General features: G+C 38.5%; 2 protein-coding genes across 3 annotated transcripts; one reads left to right on the top strand and one right to left on the bottom strand.

The window, feature by feature from the left end:
* Positions 1 to 58: 58 nt before the first annotated feature.
* LOC142638540 (uncharacterized) lies at positions 59 to 7911 on the top strand. Of its 2 annotated transcripts, XM_075812565.1 has the most exons (18): positions 63 to 331; positions 453 to 570; positions 684 to 862; positions 966 to 1073; positions 2232 to 2296; positions 2551 to 2656; positions 3078 to 3161; positions 3590 to 3736; positions 3816 to 3944; positions 4672 to 4739; positions 5457 to 5490; positions 5580 to 5664; positions 6003 to 6070; positions 6109 to 6210; positions 6305 to 6340; positions 6472 to 6558; positions 7160 to 7251; positions 7421 to 7911. In XM_075812565.1, the coding sequence occupies exons 1-18, from the start codon at positions 197 to 199 to the stop codon at positions 7515 to 7517; spliced, it is 1740 nt and encodes a 579-aa protein (XP_075668680.1). In that variant the 5' UTR covers positions 63 to 196; the 3' UTR covers positions 7518 to 7911. The 2 variants fall into 2 exon arrangements, 1 of the variants encoding a protein (XP_075668680.1); XR_012845027.1 differs by lacking the exon at positions 6109 to 6210 and having other exon boundaries at positions 59 to 331; positions 6261 to 6340; positions 7160 to 7911.
* A 215-nt stretch (positions 7912 to 8126) lies between these two features.
* On the bottom strand, positions 8127 to 13371 carry LOC142638541 (uncharacterized). Its single transcript, XM_075812566.1, has 5 exons — positions 12936 to 13371; positions 11928 to 12049; positions 10048 to 10139; positions 8594 to 8680; positions 8127 to 8513 (listed from the first exon to the last, which is right to left on the bottom strand). Exons 1-5 carry the CDS (start codon positions 13298 to 13300, stop codon positions 8406 to 8408), a joined length of 774 nt encoding a protein of 257 aa, XP_075668681.1. The 5' UTR covers positions 13301 to 13371; the 3' UTR covers positions 8127 to 8405.
* Positions 13372 to 20502: the final 7131 nt, after the last annotated feature.

Below are 20502 nucleotides of genomic sequence, written 5' to 3' on the forward strand. Positions count from 1 at the left end.
TTCTCACTCTATTGACTTAGAAAGATCCTTCTAGGAGTCATGGAAGGAAAAGACAAAACAGTTTTGGTCGTTAACGTGTCGAGTTGTTGTACGCATACAACTTTCAGCTTCAAATGATAAACTGAGCCTAGAGGAAAGTGTGGGAAACTCGATAAAAGAAAGAGTGGAATTGCTTTGGATAATAATTTTAGAACTCATGGTGTTGCTTCAGCTTGGATTCATTAATGGGGTCTCTCAGTGTCCATTAGTGACTCCATTGGTTCAAAGACGAAGCCACAAAGCTTCAAGACACCTGAGATTCATAGCACAATCTATTCCCTCCAGAACCCAGGTACCCATTCCCAGATTTCTTTGTTGCCACTTAAGTTTATCTTTTGTGTGTGTGTGTGTGTGTGTTTTGCCTTTTGCCACAGAGAATGGTCCAATTAGTGTTTGAATCTTAATTTATGTAGAGGATAATGGAGGGTATTTCAGTGAGTGGTGAAGTTGGTGGTGCTGGTGGGGCATACTCATATAATGCCTTAAAAAGGTTGGACCAGCTTTGGTCTGGTATTTGCTCTTCTCAAACAGGTGGACTTCGTTTCTTATCATAGATTTTCTCTCCTCTTGTTTACTGCGGATTCCTCTGAATGTTTTGCTGTCAATTCTTTGAATATTAGGAAATTTTTTCACGTGTTTTGCAGTTGTGCAAGAACCCCAGCAAATTGTTTCCAGTATTCGTGGTATATTTGATGCAGATGACAAAGCAGTAGATACATTTGATGTATTAGTTTGTGGAGGCACTTTGGGAATCTTCATTGCCACAGCCTTGAGTTCCAAAGGTCTTCGAGTAGGCATTGTGGAAAGAAATATTCTAAAAGGGGTATACTGTGTACTGTGGAGTTCATCATAAAAGATAATTCGTGATATTGAGAATTGCTTTTTTATGATCAGTTGTAGTAAATAATATTTTGATGTTCAATCAGAGGGAACAAGAATGGAATATCTCGAGGAAGGAGCTCTTTGAGCTTGTAGAAGTTGGAGTTCTTGTAGAGGATGATATTGAAGAAGCTACTGCCATGAAATTTAATCCTGTATGTTTCTAAGCTTCAGAAATTGATGAATTTGAAGACTTTTTCTAGTTTCTCCATATGAATTCTTCAATTGGCACCAACATTTAGTGTTTTCTTTGAATTCTTCACCTAATTATGAATTTTGTTAACAAGATGATCCTAGGGCCATGCTCATCTTAATTATACCTTAAAAGCAAAGAGGTTTTATGGAAGTAAAGGGATTTTGTAAATGAAAGACAGGTTAAAGAGAAATTTACTAGTATAGCTCACTGCACCAGCTGTGTATCCAACAGATATTATATACTGATGCTACAAAAAATGGATTTCCCTTATCTCATAATGGTGAAATCCAAAGTTCAGAGTTTAAAAATAATACATTCTATATGGATGTACATTCTACATGCAGTTTAACTGACTTTCCCACTTGGTTTTTGAATTAACTTTGTCATCCTCTGAATCAACCTTATCCTTGGGCTTATCTGGGATACTCTGTGGCTTATCCTTAATAGGAAGCAGCTTGCCTTCCTGCAGTTGGTATGTCTGACACTCCTCAACACAACAAATATATATATGCTTATAAAGATCCTTCATTTACTTTAGAAGGTCTTAAACAATGAACATAATTTGACATTTTTGCTATGCAGCCTATTAGAATAATGAATCTTATCATTATGATTCTATACTTTGTCATCATACAGAAACAAACTCAACCAAGGACAGCTAGTCCTGAAAAAACAGATGCAAATGCTTTTGGATGCTTAATTTAGGTGTTTGTAGCTTTCAAATAGGTACACTAGCACTAACTCATGAGTAATACACTTACAAACATCTATGTCCATATTTACTGGTCATGGTGCATAACTGGAAGTGTAAGCGAGATGATTTATCATTTAAGTGGCATTAAAATCTTGAATAATAAATATAAGTATTTTAAAAATTTAACTTCTAATGCCAGGACATGTTAATGTTCCTTAAATCATGATACAAGGAGGACCCTCACTTTTTCAACAGCCTGCTTGACTTGTGTTACACATTTTCATAAAGGATTTTCATATGTTTATAGCAATATGGATAGGCCAAATGCTATTCAACTGCTAACACTGTCTGGTGTCATCTCTTTGGTCATGATGCTATCCTAATTACTTACAACATTTCTTTTGGCATTCAATGAATGCACAGAACAGATGTGGATTTGAGGGAAAAGGTGAGATCTGGGTTGAAGACATTCTTAATCTTGGTGTCTCGTGAGTTACCTTATTTTTTTTCTACTTTGTCTTTAACTATTTATTGTTTTTTAAAAGCTAAGTGCAATATTTTGTCTATCTTTTGAATATATTTCCTAATGTTCGAATGCTCCAATCTGACACTCAGTTTGATTTATGTTATACACTTATCTCCATTTTAAGGGAATTGGCGGCTCAATGGAAATTGGTAGTGCTATAACATGAGGAATGAGCTTTCTCTCAGCAACTGATTTTCAGCTTTTACATCATTACAGACCTGCAAAGCTTATAGAGATTGTGAAGAAACGTTTTATTTCCCTTGGTGGAGTCATATTTGAAGGTTACAGTGTCTCCAGTATTTGCATATACGAGGATGCAGCAGTAAGTTTTCTGACACTTCAAAGTGATTTTTTTAAGTCACTTTTTTTTATTTGATGATGCCTCATTAACATTTCTTTGTGAAAAGAAGTTGCTACATGACATGTGGGTAAGCAGCAGCATTATTTTTTACCATGACATTTCACAACTTTAGTGTTGTGAAATGAGGAAGTTTACATAGAAGACTGGGAAGACTAGAGTCTAGAACTAATAAATTGGTCCAGGTTTGAGGATGATCAAAGAAGGCCAATTATGGTGATGTTTGAGTTTTGCTAGTTTAAAGTGTTTGAATTCCATGAATGTAAAGTTGTATGGGTTTTTATCTCATCCATCAACTGAGAAACATCATAAGGAAATGGAATTTAATATTCTCTGTCAATGAAGTATTACATAACATAATTTTTTCCACCGCTTTTCTCCGTAGGTTTTGCAACTTGCCGAAGGAGACATTTTGTCATCTCGTCTCATCATTGATGCAATGGGGAACTTTTCCCCTGTGGTAAAACAGGTCTGGTTTCCCTTCTCTTTCATGAATGATGTGCTTTTATAGGAGTATAATATTCTTCCACTTCCAAGTATATATTGGCCTAAATAAAGAATATTTTCACCTTTATGTGTCTATGAAACCATGCATACATTTGTTTGTTTGTGTTTGTGCATTTGTTGAATAAGTGGCTATTCCTTACAACTTAAAAGATCGTAAGAGGTCAACTATCCAACTGGCTCTGATTTATCCTGGTCAAACTAATCATAATTTTACCCTTTAGACCATAATTTCCCTTGATTTTTCAAATCATTGGTTATTGGTGAGAGGATTTCCAATACATTTTATATATGCTGTTGTTTAAATTATTACCAACTTAGGTTGTTCATGTATTATGCATGCCCACAATTTGACTGAAACTACCCCTCGGGGTTGTGTATTATGATTTATAGATAAGATGCGGAAGGAAGCCAGATGGTGTGTGCCTTGTTGTTGGATCTTGTGCTCGTGGTTTTAAGGATAACTCTACTAGTGATGTCATATATAGTAGTTCATCAGTGAAGAAGGTTGGAACCTCAGAAGCACAATACTTCTGGGAGGTAAGTTGACTTTCTGGTAAATCAGTAATGTCAGCTTTTTTTTTCCCCGAGGTTCAAGCTTTCTCTGAATGTTCCTCAGGCATTTCCTGCTGGCTCCGGTCCCTTGGATCGTACTACCTATATGTTCACATATGTTAATCCGCAACCACGATCCCCAAAATTGGAAGAACTATTAGAAGAATATTGGGATCTAATGCCACATTATCAGGTTAGATTTCTGATCTGTAGACAACAGTCTTGCATATTATGATTCCCCATGTTTATTTTGTATCCCAATAGGAGTTGGATTTTTTAGAACAAAAAATTATATTTTAAAGGGAGTTATGCCTTACAAAAATAAGACTTGTTCGACTTTCATTTCTTATTTAGTTTTTCCCAACTCTCCCACTGACCCTTACACTTTCAAGGCTATATCTCTGTTGGTTATTCTGATCAAGTTCCACTAGATTTACATTATAGCCCAAGGTCTTGCTATTTGCATGATGCAAGCTGATTGATGCATTATTAGCATAATCAGTTCTAAATTTTCATTCCATATGTGCAGCTTTATTCATAATCAGTCCTGAATATGTCTACATGCACTTGCATGCATGTGTGATGAGTGGTCTGCTATTCAGTTGGCGCACACTTGAGAATTTAGGAGTGATTTTTTTTAATATGTTTTCTAAATGCTGTACAAACATAACATGGAAGAGATAGCCATGGATTATATTTTATCTTTGTTAGCCAATTCTCGGGAATTCTTTCTGACTACAAGTTCATACTTTTCCACTCCTTTTCCCTAAAATTGCATCTTGATTATTTTAACAAGTTTGTAATTTCCACATAATCAATGCTTATATAAGTCAGCAGCTTGTATAATTTAATATGCCCTTCTTTTCTTTCTTTGATGCCCTCTCGTCTGTTAACAATACAATTGGAATGTGTACTTATAGGGAGTCTCTCTTGAGAATCTGGAGATATTGAGAGTTATATATGGCATTTTCCCCACGTATCGTGACAGGTAATGAAGCAAGTATTGCATGAGTTGCAATAAGGTTTACTTCACTTCTGGGATATCAATTCTTTGGAAATAAAAAATATTATTAGATCTTTTATATTAATAAGTTCAAAATGAATTTCTGTTTGTATTCTTTTGGATGGGAGGCTAAAGTGATTATAGATTATATTATATATCAATTGAAACGAGTGTGTTCCTTGTTTTAGTAAAATCCAATGTTTAGACTCATAATGCATGTAATTTGCAACTTAGAACTTTTCCCTCTGATAGTCTGGTATCATAGTAATTTTGGGGCACACTTAATTGTGTACATTATGCAGCAATGTTGAACTTTGATTTGTTGGATTTTTCATATGGTGTATAATAGGTTTGTCTTGCAATGCTTTTGTACTAACCTGTTAACTTTTCAAGTTTTGAATCAAAATCATTGGATGGAAATAGATGTAAGGCTTCTCTCTTTCTGAACTAGAATCATGATATGTTTTGCTGCTCATACAGTTATATCGTGTAACTTGAGGATATTATTTTTCACTTCTGTTGTTGAATGAGTGGAAAACTATGCCTTAGATTAAATACACCACTTCATAATTTTTGTTTATGCCTGTGTCTTTTGCCTGTATTAATGAACGCAAAATTCTTTTAATGTTTCTCTTAACTTTCCCATGGTTTCTTAAAATCTGATGCCTTTTAATTCTTGATGGTGGTGGTTCGACTTGACAGCCCATTGCCAGCAGCTTTTAATCGTGTTTTACAGGTGGTGTACGCTATAAACTTCTAAAGCCTCCAATATATTATGGTCTCGTACCAAATGGAATGCAAGTGTCACAAAATCATTCTCTGCAGTTTGGTGATGCTAGTGGCATACAATCACCGGTTTCATTTGGTGGCTTTGGGAGCTTGACTAGGCACCTTCAGAGGCTGGTTACAGGTATATAGTTTATGTGCAATTCTTCAGTATATTATTTTGCCTAACTACAAGGTTCTTGGATCAATGGGGAGTTCACACACTAAAGTTGAATCTCTTCAGTGGGTTTTAAATAGTATCTAAATAAGTTTTATTACATTGCACAGAAGTTCAATACATATGATTACAATGGGTAATTGTAATGATTGGAACTGGATCTCCTTTTTCTGACACTCAGGTGGAAAAATGAAATGGAATTATTTTTCAAGGTGTCCAGACATTGATCAAACATTAATGACATGCAGAAATGTTTTTATAAGGATGAGGTTTACTAATATTCTTTTTCCTTCCTGTGAACAAAGGAATATACGAAGCAATCAATGAAGATTTTCTGGACTCTTACAACTTATCCCTGCTGAATCCATACATGGTTGGTGACTTGCTGTTTTCTTGCTTTGTGGTTACCAGCTGTCATGGTTGTTTCAAAGAGCAATGTCAGCTAGACAACAGTCTAATGTCTCGCCAGATTTTATTACTGAGCTCCTTCATGTTAATTTTCAGAGTATGCAGGTAGCATTGTGTTTCCATATAACAAAGCCAGAGTTTTGTTTCTCTCTCAGGACCCTTCTGTATTCTATGATATATTTGTTTCTCTCTTCTTCAGAGGCTAGGTGATCCAGTTCTAAGACCATTTCTTCAGGTTCTTTTCTTGTTTATCTTTTTGGCATATTTCTGATTTCCATATGAGTAATAATATTAATTTTTTGATCAAATTAAAATTATTAAGTCTTTTTTTCTTTTCTATTTTTTCCCGAAACACTACTTTGACAGGATGTTGTACAGTTTGTGCCTCTTGCCAAGACATTAGGCCTAGTCATGTTAACTAAACCTCAACTTCTCCCATCAATATTCAAGCAGGTAATTAATAAGTAGATATCCCTTTTTTTCTTTGAATTTTTCTCTTCCACATTTTCTGTCCAATTTGAGTGAGTCTATGACTAACTGCAAGGTAGCGTTCCAATATGTTTTGAGATCTGTGTACTAGTTTTATAGCCAGGTCTCCCATTTACTTTCATCTTCTAACAGCTGATATTTTTATTTCATAATTTGAATTGATGAAATAAATAAGAGCTTTAGTTGATTGAAATATATTCTCAGATAACATATCCTTAAGCAAACACATGCCCTCTTTTAATTGGTATTGACAATGAAGAAATAGAGAGATATAAAAGTAGAATTTAGCAAAGTTCTTTTCCATAGTTGGCCTGATATATAACCGACCCTCATCCAATCCAGGCTTAGGATCGCAGTGTAGCAGTAGTGAAACAGTTCCCGAAATGAATAATGTTTGCCACAGTAGTGTTCAGGTATTGGATTCTTTGAAAAATAGTGCCTAAACAGACAGAATTTTAGTCAGTAAATCTTTGTATTGCGTACAAGTGTTATATTTCCTTGATGAATATGTTTAAAATAGCTATCCATTTTCAGTTCTCGTCAAATTAATTTAGTTGTGTTTCAGGTTGGTATTCCTGTGCTTCTTGACTGGTCTGGACATTTTTTTATGCTGGGCTACTATACGTTTCTGTCAACCTTTGCTGACCCTGTCATAAGGTAATTGTTCTTCCATCCTCTTGTTTCTCTCTCAGTTTAATCAAAGCACAACAATTAAGGATTACTGTGGTATTCCTAACCATATTGTTAGTTAAAGACACTATCTTAAGTTTGCATTCTTCCTTTAAGTTCTAGAGAATAGACTCTCATTAGTTTCATGTCTTGCAAGGCCATTGCTAAGCTCTTTTCCATCCAAGATGAATTATGAGTGGAAGCGGCGCCTCGAGGCTTGGAAATATGGAGCTGGTTTAGATTACAAGCGGTAAGGAGTCACCTAAAGATGACCGGGACAGGGGTAGGGTAATGAAGACAGAGGACTGGTCTACGTGGTTTACAAGTTCTTGGATGGCAAATTCTTTGATTTTTACCAAGCTTGTCCTAATTTGATCTTGAGGGGTGGTTAGGCCTTGAAGATTAGTTAGATTTCGTAGTACTTCACGCAGACATGCTTACAAATTTTGGCATTATTGTCTGATGAGAATTCATATGCCTCTTAGTTGTGCAACAAATTTCACTGATAATTTGTTAGTGGTATAAATTTAAGGCAATTTGTACCCACAAACTCAATTAGGGGCTTAATGGGTAAGACTTCATACCCTTGTATTAAACATCTAGATATCATTATAAAAGGTTTTAAGAATGCAGATTGTGGATGGTCAATCTAAATCACCTTTCAGAGTCCAAAGAGTAAAGGATCGCCTAACAGCCAATTTCCCTAGTCACTCTTAACGTGGTGAATGTACTCAAATTTATAGACGTCTGCTATGGTGAATTGGCAATTATGTTTCGGAGAAACGAAGCCAATAGAAGTGCGTTATTGTCATTTAACTCTATTTTGCACGTAAGCATAGGCAATCATTTCAAGTAGGCTAATCTTTTGAAAGGCACACAAACACACTACTTACTCATATTCCTTCTGCATGACTCAGCAGGTCATCTTTTCATACAACATAAATTTTTTTTATTAGTTACCCCTTTCTCCCCTCTACAAGCAATTTTTATTATGTCTACGGATATATCACATGAGGGATGTGGTGCATCCGGGTGATACCAAATACCATCTCCTCTACAAGGCACTCGGACAACTTTGTACGTACAATACCCTTTTCTCTCTCTCTTTCCCATAGAAAATAAATAAATAGATAAATAAAATATCAGTTGGATGTCTTCGCACCCCATATTTTGGAAAGCTCTTTCACCATAGGCCTCTCTTTAACTTCCACCTGCCTCTCCAAATGCCATTTCTTTGACATATTACCAGCCTACAAACCAAAATTTCTAGAGTTAGTTTGTGACAAAGGTAAACTAAGTGTAAAAATACAGAACTTCTAACTAGACATACCCAGGTTTTTAAGGGAACTAGTTGTTCTTTAATCATCTCAAATTTTGGCTCTACCAGGTCTCTTCCTTTAGTCCGAAAGTCATGAGTCTGTAAAAATTAAATAATAACTTCATGTAATCTTGTCACCTAGTTTCAAAGACAACCTTAATTTTAATGCAATATAATGGCTGGCAACTGAAAGGTAACATCTTTTAGAAGGGATGAAGCATGGACAAACAAAATACCACATATTGCAAGCACCTGAGAATTAAATCTCTGATTGCTACAGCAGGATGACATTGAAAAACTTAACAGTACAAACCCAAAAACAAAAGATAAAAGTAATAAGTCATTAAAAAATAAAAAAAGGCAATAAGTCATTAAAAAAAAAACGTAATAAGTTTCTATGATAAAAAAATGCAAAGATAAATAATCGAACATGGTACGTGGAGATGATCTAAAAAAATTTATAGAATCTCAGTAATAGGTCAGAACATATATAATTGTGTTTGTCTGTGTATATATGATAAACATTTCACTTATAGTCACAGCCAAAAAGAGGCAAACACAGCAGGGTTCCCTGGCTGAATGAATAAAAAAAAAAAGGATAAAATTTGTCGATTTCATTTCAGAAGCATTTAATTGCTAAAGCCTAATTTGGAACTTATATAGACAGATCTAGAGTCTGTTATGGAAAATGCCGTTCATAGATACCTCTAAAAGACTAAAACTTTCAACTTTCTCTACGACCTAATTAAATACAGAGATTGTCTTTCATACTAAACCAATGCACAAGACAGAGAACACTAGAACAAATACATGGCAATAAATATATAAATTTAGGTTCAGCTCCTCTCCCATTTAAAACCCCCTCCAATTCTCTTCCCTTTTTAGCCAGCTGTAAGACACTTGGTGAGGTTGGAGTGTGGTTAGGAGGTTCTTGATGTTAGGTGGCAGGAATGGTGAGGTTGGCCATGGGTGGTGACTGGCCCATTTGTGATGATGGGGCCGTTGAGGGAGTGGCCAACAAAGTTTTTCCTTTTTATTTTTTAGGAGTTTTAGGGTGATCATTGATGGGATTGAGGGTGATCTTGGGCTCAGGCTGCTGAGGGATTGAGGGTGATCTTGGGCTCAGGCTGCTGAGTGTGGTTATTTTTTTTGGTGGCTGTGATTTGGGGTTGGATGGAGGCAGGTAAATCATCACTTTTATCCCTATATTTTTAACATCAGGCTGATAAGGTGGTTTAGTTAACAGAATAAACCATGGAAGGGAAAAGTGCTACTTTTAAAACCATGGGTTGGCAAAGTGAACCCACCCAAAACCACAAGTGGATAGACTATAATTAACCCCACAGTTAAAATTTAATAAAAAAGGATATATATATATATATATATATCCCAGTTTTCAGTAATTCATTATGAGGAAACCCACTCAATTAATTTTAGGATTTAAGTCATGGCAAATATATACTTACATTCTGCATCTCTAGCTTTGAGACTGCCAGTCCAAATATCAAGGTGGCACCTCCAAATATAATTGCAGTAGCAACAGCAAATGCCTTCCCAACTGTAATGGAAAAAAAAAAAAAACCAGGCTTATTGATGTTGAGTTGGATAGATACAAAAAACAACCAAAGCTCTTCTTTTTTTTTTTCCCCATAAATTATAAAAAGTTTAAAATTGTCATCAAGAAAAAACATTTAAAGCTCATAAGAGTTTTACTGCAGGACAAATATATGCCAAGGGCATGCAAACAACACCAATACTGATCTATACTGATAGATTTCTGAGCAACAACTGATCAGGCAAGAAAGTGACTGCCCTAAATCAACGGTAAAGTCCTTGTGAAAAATTGGGGGTTCCACCAACCCAAATATCTGAATGCTGCCAAGTTTCAATATGATTTCTGATGATACATAATATTGACACCTCTTTTTTGCCCTCTCTACTTCGTGTTTAACTTTTAATCTCTATGCTATGATTAGAAGTTGATCCCTACTTTGTTAATGCCCCGGTACCATGGGATCTCCGGTTCAAACATGAAATATAGAATAGGAATAAGACCACAGATAAATCCAGTGAGAACTATTTTTGCACTAAACAACCATGTGCTGTTAAATTTGTTGTGAAATTTAGATCCCGGTTGATAGAATTAACAAGTTTTAAACCCAAGTTGTTAATTAGATTTATTATGAATAAAACTTGTTAAACAAGCTAGTTTCACCGTAAAAAACCTGGGGGGAAACCTTCCCGAAAAGCAATTCACTATAGTAAAGAGAAGTTTCACATTTAGTACAAAACCTTTGTCCCTAGACTCTACAATCCCCGTATATGAACTTACAGCAGAAACCTTCTACTGCTTTAGAACCTCTGAACTCTTCAATATATGAACGCCACCCTTTTGATGCACGGATTGTAGTACGTGATTAACCAATGATGCACAGATCCCAATACGTGACTAACTCACCAACTTGAAGAAGATGTTGGTTGCAAAGTTCTTCACTTCATCAACAATGAAGATCAAAAAGTACTTGGTTACAAAACCCTAAGGCGCAAAGACGCAGTAGCTTTTTTCAGAGAGAATAAGGCATCGATCACCTTTTGCATGTGTTCTCCCTGTATTCTCTTATGTAATGGCTTTTAAAATAAGTCTTATATATGTCTAGGGTTGTGAGAAAAGAAATCCAACACAAATACATAAGCATGGGCCGAAAATCAGATCTGAAAAACTGATTTTTGTAATTCTTGATAAATACAGCTGTCAAGACCTCGATAGATAGAATCTGTCGAGACCTGTCGAGACTCATTAAACCTCGATAGATAGCTATCTGTCGAGAGCTATCGAGAATCTGTCTAGCTTTAATGAACAACCATTCTTCACTTGTTTCTTGGTCCAATATTCATGGCTTTAATACTTGGCTTGAACAACATGTTCCTTGAAACATTAAACACATCCTAGATCTACCCAATTACAAATAAAATGCGTTTTGTCAAAGAATTAGCCAATTACATAAAATATGTCCTTAACAGAATCGTATATCACATATCTGACAGATTGGTTTTAAATAGTTTAAGTGACATTCATAACATCTCTAAGCTAGTTTTTGTGTGAAAGCAGTATTCTTTCTTAGTTGTATTAAGATCTCAATGATCAAAAAACCTCATCTGCAGCATATTAGACTCCATTTTGCTGATTTTCTTTTTTCTCCATTGAAAGTACCAAACTTTTGTTAATTCTGTTTTCTGTTTTGAGAAGAGCTACTTTGACCAATGTTAATAAAGGGATATAGCAACCGTATCTGGTAAATGAAAAGAATTTTCTAACAGCGAGAGAGTCAGAGAGAGTAGAACCTACTTTGAGCAAACCCTTCAGCTGCAGCCTTCAACTTCTCAGGATTAATGTGGACATGCCTATCTTGACGCAATTCATTTGCTGTGGAGGCTGAAACCGAGTGTCCTAGTTGGGGAAGTTCCCACCTGCAGTTAATAAGATAGGAGATAGAATAACTAGCAGCATAAAGAAAAAGCATCTTCTTAATTTTAAACAAGTAGCTTAGTTTCTTCTGTAAATTACATTTTCCAAACCTCTCTATTTGTCATATAAGAATTGAACAAAGAAAAACTCAAAGCATATTTGATATAACATGATATCGGTATATAACAGGTGGAGAAATAAAAATTCAACAACTGCTTCCTGTTTCCCCAAAATCAAGATAAACATACCAAAGATTTGAATTCTCATGTACCGATTCAGTGGATTGTCATACAATTCAAAGCAATTTCTTTACATACCAAAGAAATAAAAGAAGTTTTGTGTCTTCTGAACGATAGTTAGGACTCAGAATTCAAATTCTACCATCTCTATGAGGTACCGACAGTTAGATGTTTCATTTCTAAACATTTCTCACATTTTCTCTGCAACCAAAGAAAAGCAAAAGAATTCCTTTTATAAGGTACCAACATCAATAAACTTTGAATTGCACAGCCTAACAATTAGAAACCCAGATAAATGGACCTCTTAATATATCTGTGAAAGCCTCAAAAGTTAAATTTCCCTTTGTTTCCTATTTTCTCAGCAACAAAAGAACCTAAAAACCAACAATTAATAAGCAGACAAACAACACCTTCTGAGGCCAAAGGTGACCTCCATGCAGGGTTTTGCTTTCGAGGTACCAGAAATTAAGCTTCAAAATCCGAATAATCCGGATTCCAAAACATTTAACAACAAAAGAAAAGAACCCAGTTGTAGAAAGTCCTCAATCATAGTTCTTAAGCCTCAAAATTTCAACTATTTTCTCTTGCACGCATATTCTCAACTACCAAACTAAACCAAAACAGAGAGAGAGAGAGAGAGAGAGAGGACCTTTTGGGGCCAAAGGTGACCTGGGGCATAGAAAGATAATCCCTGAGAGGATTGAGAGCCTTGGCAGACAAAGAAGAGGCATTGTTGGGATCAGATTGGAGAACCCATTTGGAGGTGGATATGGACGAAGAAGAAGAATTCAAGGGTTGGTAATAAATCTTGGCGGGCAGAGAGTGCCTCAACACCTCAGGAAGGACGTCCGCTTTTGCTTCTTCCTGAGAAGAAGAAGAAGAAGAAGAAGGACCAGACAGAGAAGAAGGCTTCTGGGTTGAGTTTTTCTGGGCAAGTCTGCCTACGGCTTGTTTGGTTTCCTGGAAAAAATAGGCACCTTCTTTTCCTGCTAATCTTCCCGCAAGAAAACTCATCTCTCTTTCTAGAATTCAATTTAGCTTTGTATGAATGAGAGGGGTGACCCAGCAGATTTCAAACGAGACATATATATAGTTCTTATGGGTGGACGTTCGGATTTGGCTGATTAGTTATTAAACATTTCATAATGATTAAAATCTTTTCATTTCCATTTTTAATATTTAGTGTGGTTGTCATCCCTACACTTTTTAGTACTACTCATGAATCTTACTGTATTATTTTAATTATTTTTTAGTTCAATTTATAGTACTTTTAGCAAAATGTTTAGTTCCAACTATATAAGTTATTCTTAAACAGACAACTAATTTGACTTTTTTTTTTAAACTTGGAGAAAGCTTTTCCAACAAGAAACAAGGGGCAAAGGTTTTTTTTTTTTGGGTTGATAATTGGGGAGGAGGGTTTAATTCTTGAATCCAATCAGCTTCATTGGAAGCATCATAACTTTTTAATTGAGTTAGAAGATTCTTATTTAATTGAGACATGGTGTGATAAATATTCAATTGGGTAAAAACACTTTTTTTGGTTTCTATATTTGATTATGTTTTCAATTTGATTACCAACTTTTCATAGTTTTTATTTTGGTCTATGTTTTTGAATTTACAAATATTTTAGTTCATGCTGGCATCATACTTTCGAAAAACCACCCCTAAATAATGGATTACAATACTAGTTTAAAAGTAGCATGTTATGCAAGTGAGATAACGACAAGACCAAAACGATAGTAAGATTAAAAAAACAAAGACCAAAGTAAAAGTAAAAGTAAAAGTAGTGAAAATTTGAGAACCAAATTAAATAGGGCCAAAATATGGGTTTAGAATGATTAAAAGGGGGTGGGGGGTTTCTTCATAATTTTGAATAATTAGATGTTTAGACTTTGGATTATGAATGTAGCTTCTTACTCACATTCTAATGATAAAAATTCTTTCAGTAGACTTCATGCTTGCTTGCAACGATTGAATTATATATATATATATATTTATATATATATATATATATATAAGAAATTTATTTGGCTCGGAGACTTTTATTTTTTATTTAATTTTTTGTTTTGCACACAAAACAGATCAAGGGAAAAAGAGCGAGTCAGTTTTGGTCTGGTTGGATTCCATGGATTTTGATATGGATTTGGATTTAAGGGGGCCCAAATCCAACAAGAATTTGGTAGGCACAAACCCATGGATTTCAAATTCCCTTTCACACGGTGGAATTTGGAAATCTCAAATGACGAATTTAAGTATCCAAACAATGGAATTTCAAATCCTTCTTTGTTTAAAAAGACCCAAACAAGGAATTTTAAAATCAAGGGATTTCAAATTAAGGCATTTTAAATCAATGGATTTCAAATCTAAATCCAAATCCAAATGTTGCCATCCAAACATAATTTAAGGGAATTGTGGTTATTATTTAATTTAATTTAAAGAGAATACATTGAGGGTGCATTTGGTGTAATTAATTAAGCTTTCAACCATATTATGAGACCCACGTGCTTCTGAGAGGCTTGTTATGAAGCAAATGTACAAGATACAATCTTGATTGGAAAGATGAGATTTTTCTAGCTACCTTTTGTTTGTTAGGCTTAAAAAACAACAATAAATTTAGAGGTATATCATTTTCACAACTGTTGTATTGGAAAATTTTTATTCAAGAACAACTAAAATGATGTTAGTGGTAGTTATACTGAAAGTAATGTTATAGTAATCATAATTAGTTACCTCAACAATTTATTAAAAATATTGTGGAATTTTTTGTATTTGTAGTATTGTTAAACAACTAATTGTAACTATATTTGGATTACATATTTTTGTTACTTTTAAATATAGATACGAAATTTTGAATTAACAAGTGTTATTTATTATATGACTTGTGTAGAGTAAAAAGACCCTGATGGGGATGTGGGCCTTTGAGCCATGCTAAGGAAGGCCGACCTACTCTTGGGTTTGGAACTTGTTAGTACTACGGGTCGGCCCATACGCCGAGGATCCGAGAATCCAGCCGAGGATGAATTTCCCTTCGGACGGACACCGGAGAACCCGGGACTTTATGGTAAAGGTTAGGGAATGACATGGTCAAGACCAATGGTTAAAGGGGGTAAACTCTTGAATGTCCTAGAAGCACCGATGTTAGAGAAATACCAAAGATAAAGGCTGCCACCTCCACATTAAAGACCCTGCACCTACCACCCTGGCCGCATTAATGGGGAAGTGACACCTGAACAGTGGAAGGGAAACTTCTGGTTACTATTCAAAGGCACTGAGAAAAGAAATATCTAGGCTAAGGGGGAGTTGGGGCAACACGTGTACAAAGTATCAAAAAGAGGAGTATTTAAGGAGCAACTTAGAACAGAAATGGGGATCCCTTCTTTGTAATCTAAAGAGAAAGAGAGAATATAAGAACATCTCTCGGCTTACGTCCGAGCAGGTTGATTTACAATATTCCTTATTGTTTTCAAGTGTTTGCAATCTTTGACTTGTCATTTAATCCTCAAACACTTCTAACCTGGGTTTCAAGCCCACACTCTACAAATTCATATTGTTTAAGGCTCATTGGGCCTGAGCCCGTAACTGTTCTTGGGGCCAGGTGCAATTGTGCATTTACAATTGGCGCCGTCTGTGGGAAATCTAGTCTAGAAGAGGCAGGGATACTATGGCAGGCTTAGGTGCTCACCATGCAGAGTCACAGGGATCACAGCTGGAAGATCATTTCGAACGTCTTGAACATCGAAGGGATCGTGAGGGGAGTGTCCATACAGAATACCCAGGTGCTAGCCATATTCATGAGGGGAGTAGCACCACCCACGATGAGGGTTCTAAATCCATGCAGAAGGAAATCAACCGTTTAAAGAGAAAGCTACGCCGCGCCAAGCGTAGGCTTTCACCGTCCTCATCTAATTCTTCCTCAGAGGAGGATAGGGGAGCTGGCTACAGCCCAAGGTCGTGCTCTCCCACCAGTGCAACATCCTCCGGTGAGGAGGACGACCAGCCAACTCGCAGACGTAAGAAGTCTCATTCTAGGGGCTTAGGCAACGATGCTATGAGTAGGGCGTTGCACCAGCTCTCCAAATCTCCATTTGCATGGAGGATTGAGAAAGGAAGGCTTCCCAGAAGGTTTACCCAGCCCACTTTCACCATCTATAATGGCCGGACTGATCCGGTGGAGCATGTGAGTCACTTTAACCAGAGGATGGCGGTGCACTCTCACAATGAGACCCTGATTTGTAAAGTTTTCCCCTCTAGCCTGGGGCCTGTTGCTATGAGGTGGTTCAACGGCCTTAAGTCGGGGTCTATAAGTTCGTTTGGGGAGCTTACTAGGGCATTCGCTTCACGGTTCATCACGTGTAGCAGAGTACCTCGGCCATTGGACTCGCTGTTATCCATGACCATGAGGGAAGGGGAGACGTTGAAAGCATACTTCAATGGTTACTGGGTGATGTTTAATGAAATAGATGGCGACTTTGACGAGGTGGCACTTAATACCTTTAAGGTAGGCCTTCCTACTGATCACGACCTGAGAAAGTCTTTGACTAAAAAGCCTGTTCGCAGTGTACGTCGCCTCATGGACCGTATTGACGAGTATAAGAGAGTGGAGGAAGACCAACAGCAAGGAAAGGGAAAGGAGAATGTTATCCCGCAGGAGAGAAGGGATTTCAGGTTGGACAGATACCACAATAACAGGCCGAGGAGAGATTACGTCGGACAGTCCGCCTCGGCAGCACCTCAGGCCGTGAACACTGTATTCCGGGAACCAGTACATCAGCTGCTGGAGAAAGTTCGTAAGGAACCCTTCTTTAAATGGCCTGATAAGATGGCAGGAGACCCTGCGAAGAGGAATCAGAACCTCTTTTGCCAGTACCACCGGGATGTGGGCCACACTACCGAGAACTGTCGGACCCTGTGGAACCATCTAGAGCAGCTCGTCAGTGAGGGAAAGTTAAAGCACCACTTGTGTCAGCCCACTGGGCAGGTCAGTCAAGTTGGCTCAAACAACCAGAGGAACAATACATCTCGGCCAGCATTGGGAACAATTAATGTTATCTTCGCTGCCCCTGGCAGGACCCGCTCAGGTCCCACTAGGGTGATGGCGGTTTCCCATCCTCAGACCGAGGATGTGGGTCACAGGCCGAAGAGGTTGAAGGGCACTTTGCCCGTCTTAGATTTCTCCGAGGAGGATAAGGTAGGGACTATCCAGCCCCATGACGATGCTCTTGTGGTCACCCTCAGGATAGGGAACTATGATGTGAGAAGGGTGATGATAGATCAGGGCAGCGGTGCAGATATCATGTACCCTGATCTATTTAAGGGGTTAAGGTTGAAGTTGGAAGACCTTACTCCTTATGATTCGCCGCTTATAAGCTTTGAAGGGAGAGCCGTTGTGCCGAAGGGACAGATCCGTTTGCCCGTTCAATCCGGCCCAGAAACGGTTGAGGTGGACTTCATCGTGGTTGATGCATACTCTCCATACACGGCCATCCTCGCCAGGCCTTGGCTGCACACGCTTAGAGCCGTCTCCTCTACCTTACATGTTAAAGTTAAATTCCCCTCGGGGGAATGTGTTGAGGAAATCCTCGGCATCCAATCGGTAGCCAGACAGTGCATATCGGTTGCAGTATTGCATCAGATAGAAGCCGAGACTTCGGCTTTAATCACCAAAGACTTATAGCAGTTAACAGCTCCTGGTTCATCTGGGATGGTGACAGGAGAGGAGACACATTGTGAGGAGTTAGAGAAGTTCCCAGTAGCTGATAATCCAGAGAGGTTCTTCCAGGTCGGCATACTTCTGCCATACTAAGAGAAGATCGAATTGTTAGAATTTTTGAAGAAAAATATCGATGTTTTTGCGTGGGATCCTTATGAAGCTCTAGGCGTCGATCCGAGCTTCATTTGTCATCATTTAAATGTCAACCCAGCCGTTGTTCCGAGAAGGCAGCCACCTCGGCGCTCCTCCAGAGAACATTCCGAGGCTGTGAAGGAAGAGGTGCTTAAACTCAAGAGGGCTGGGGCTATCAAAGAAGTTTTCTACCCCGAGTGGTTGGCCCATACAGTTGTCGTTAAAAAGAAAAATGGAACGTGGAGGGTATGTGTGGACTTTACTGATCTGAACAAGGCCTGTCCTAAAGATTCGTTCCCAATGCCACGTATTGATCAGCTGGTGGATGCCACTGTCGGACATCCTCGGATGAGTTTTTTGGACGCCTTCTAGGGTTATCACCAGATTCCCTTGGCATTAGAGGATCAGGAGAAGACTGCCTTCATTACACCGACGGAGAATTATCATTATAAGGTCATGCCATTCGGCTTGAAGAATGCTGGGGCTACCTATCAAAGGATGATGACCAGAATGTTCGAACAGCAAATGGGGAAAACCATTGAAGTATATGTTGACGATATGGTGGTGAAAAGAAAAACAATACCCTCACACGTGAAAGATTTGGCCGACACTTTTCAGATACTGAGAAAGTACAAGTTGCGCCTCAACGCCTCAAAATGTTCTTTCGGCGTGGGGTCTGGAAAGTTCTTGGGATACATGATTATTCATAGAGGCATAGAGGTAAACCCGGTGCAGGTCAAGGCTATTCAGGACTTGCAGCCTCCTCGGAACCCAAAAGAAATTCAAAAGTTAACGGGAATGATTGCCGCCTTGAACAGGTTCATATCTCGGTCAGCTGACCGGTGTTGTCCTTTCTTCCAACTGTTGAATAAGTGGAAAGGGTTTCGATGGACCGAGGACTGCGAGTTAGCTTTTCAACGGCTCAAGCAATATCTTTCTCGGCCACCCATTTTGTCTCGTCCGGAGGCACATGAGATTTTGTTTGATTATCTGGCAGTGGCCGTCCACGCAGTCAGCCTGGTCCTAATAAGATATGATAACGGGGTGCAAAGATCGGTATATTACGTTAGTAAGTCTTTGGGTGATGCCGAGGTGCGTTATCAACTCTTAGAGAAAGCGCTCCTGGTCGTGGTCCATGCCACGCGAAAGCTTCCCCATTATTTTCAGTCCCACACAGTGGTTGTTCTGACCCAATTGCCCCTCAAGGCAGTGCTGCGTAGCGCCGACTACTTAGGAAGGATAGCAAAGTGGGGGACCATCCTGGGGGCTTTTGATGTTAAATACAAGCCTCGCACCTCGGTGAAGGGCCAGGTCCTCCCTGACTTGGTGGCGGAATTTGCCGAGCCATTGCTGGAAGAAACTCTAAAAGAAGCACACATGGATGAAAAATCAGTTGGTGTGATTACAACTGCCATGCCTCCGATTTGGAAAGTGTATGTGGATGGGGCGGCTAATCAGAGAGGATCTGGTGTTGGACTTGTTCTAACGTCCCCTGAGGGAATTGTCTTCGAAAAATCTTTGAGATTGGCGTTCTCAGCTACTAACAATGAGGCCGAATACGAAGCGGTCTTGGTAGGCATAAAAATGGTGCATAGAATGGGTGGAAAGGAAATCCATGTCTTCTCGGACTCTCAACTGGTGGTCGGCCAGGTCACGGGGACCATGGAGGCTAGAGATCCAAGGATGCAGGAATATCTGGCCCAGATCAAGCGCCAGCAAACTGAATTTGACTCCTTCGCCTTAACTTATATCTCTCGGAGCGGAAACACCCATGCAGACTCCTTAGCCACGCTGGCAACGTCCTCGGCTCAAGGTTTACCTAGGGTTATCCTCGTTGAGGATTTACTAGAACCCTCTCTTGTCATTACCAACGCACCTCGCATCCATCTAATAAGGCCTGGACCTAGTTGGATCGACCCGGTCATATCTTTTCTTAGGAATGATGTCCTTCCTGAGGAAAAATCTGAAGCAGATAAGATACGCCGAAAGGCGCCACGTTTCTGGTTGTCCGAGGACTAGAAACTGTACAAACGATCCTTTTCAGGACCGTACTTGTTGTGTGTATACCCTGATTCAACAGAAGGGCTTCTAGAAGAATTGCATGAAGGGATTTGTGGCAGCCACACTGGGGGAAGATCCTTAGCCCACAGAGCCCTGACTCAGGGTTATTGGTGGCCCAATATGCAAAGGGAGGCCCAAGACTACGCCAGGAAATGTGATCAGTGTCAGAGATTTGCTCCTAATATTCATCAACCTGGAGGAGTTCTTAACCCCCTTTCCAGTCCTTGGCCCTTCGCACAGTGGGGACTAGACATAGTTGGGCCATTTCCGAGGGCAACAGGTAATAAAAGATGGCTTCTCGTGGGATCAGACT

Source organism: Castanea sativa, chromosome 6, assembly GCF_040712315.1.
Source record: "Castanea sativa cultivar Marrone di Chiusa Pesio chromosome 6, ASM4071231v1".
NCBI classification, from domain to species: Eukaryota; Viridiplantae; Streptophyta; class Magnoliopsida; order Fagales; family Fagaceae; genus Castanea; species Castanea sativa.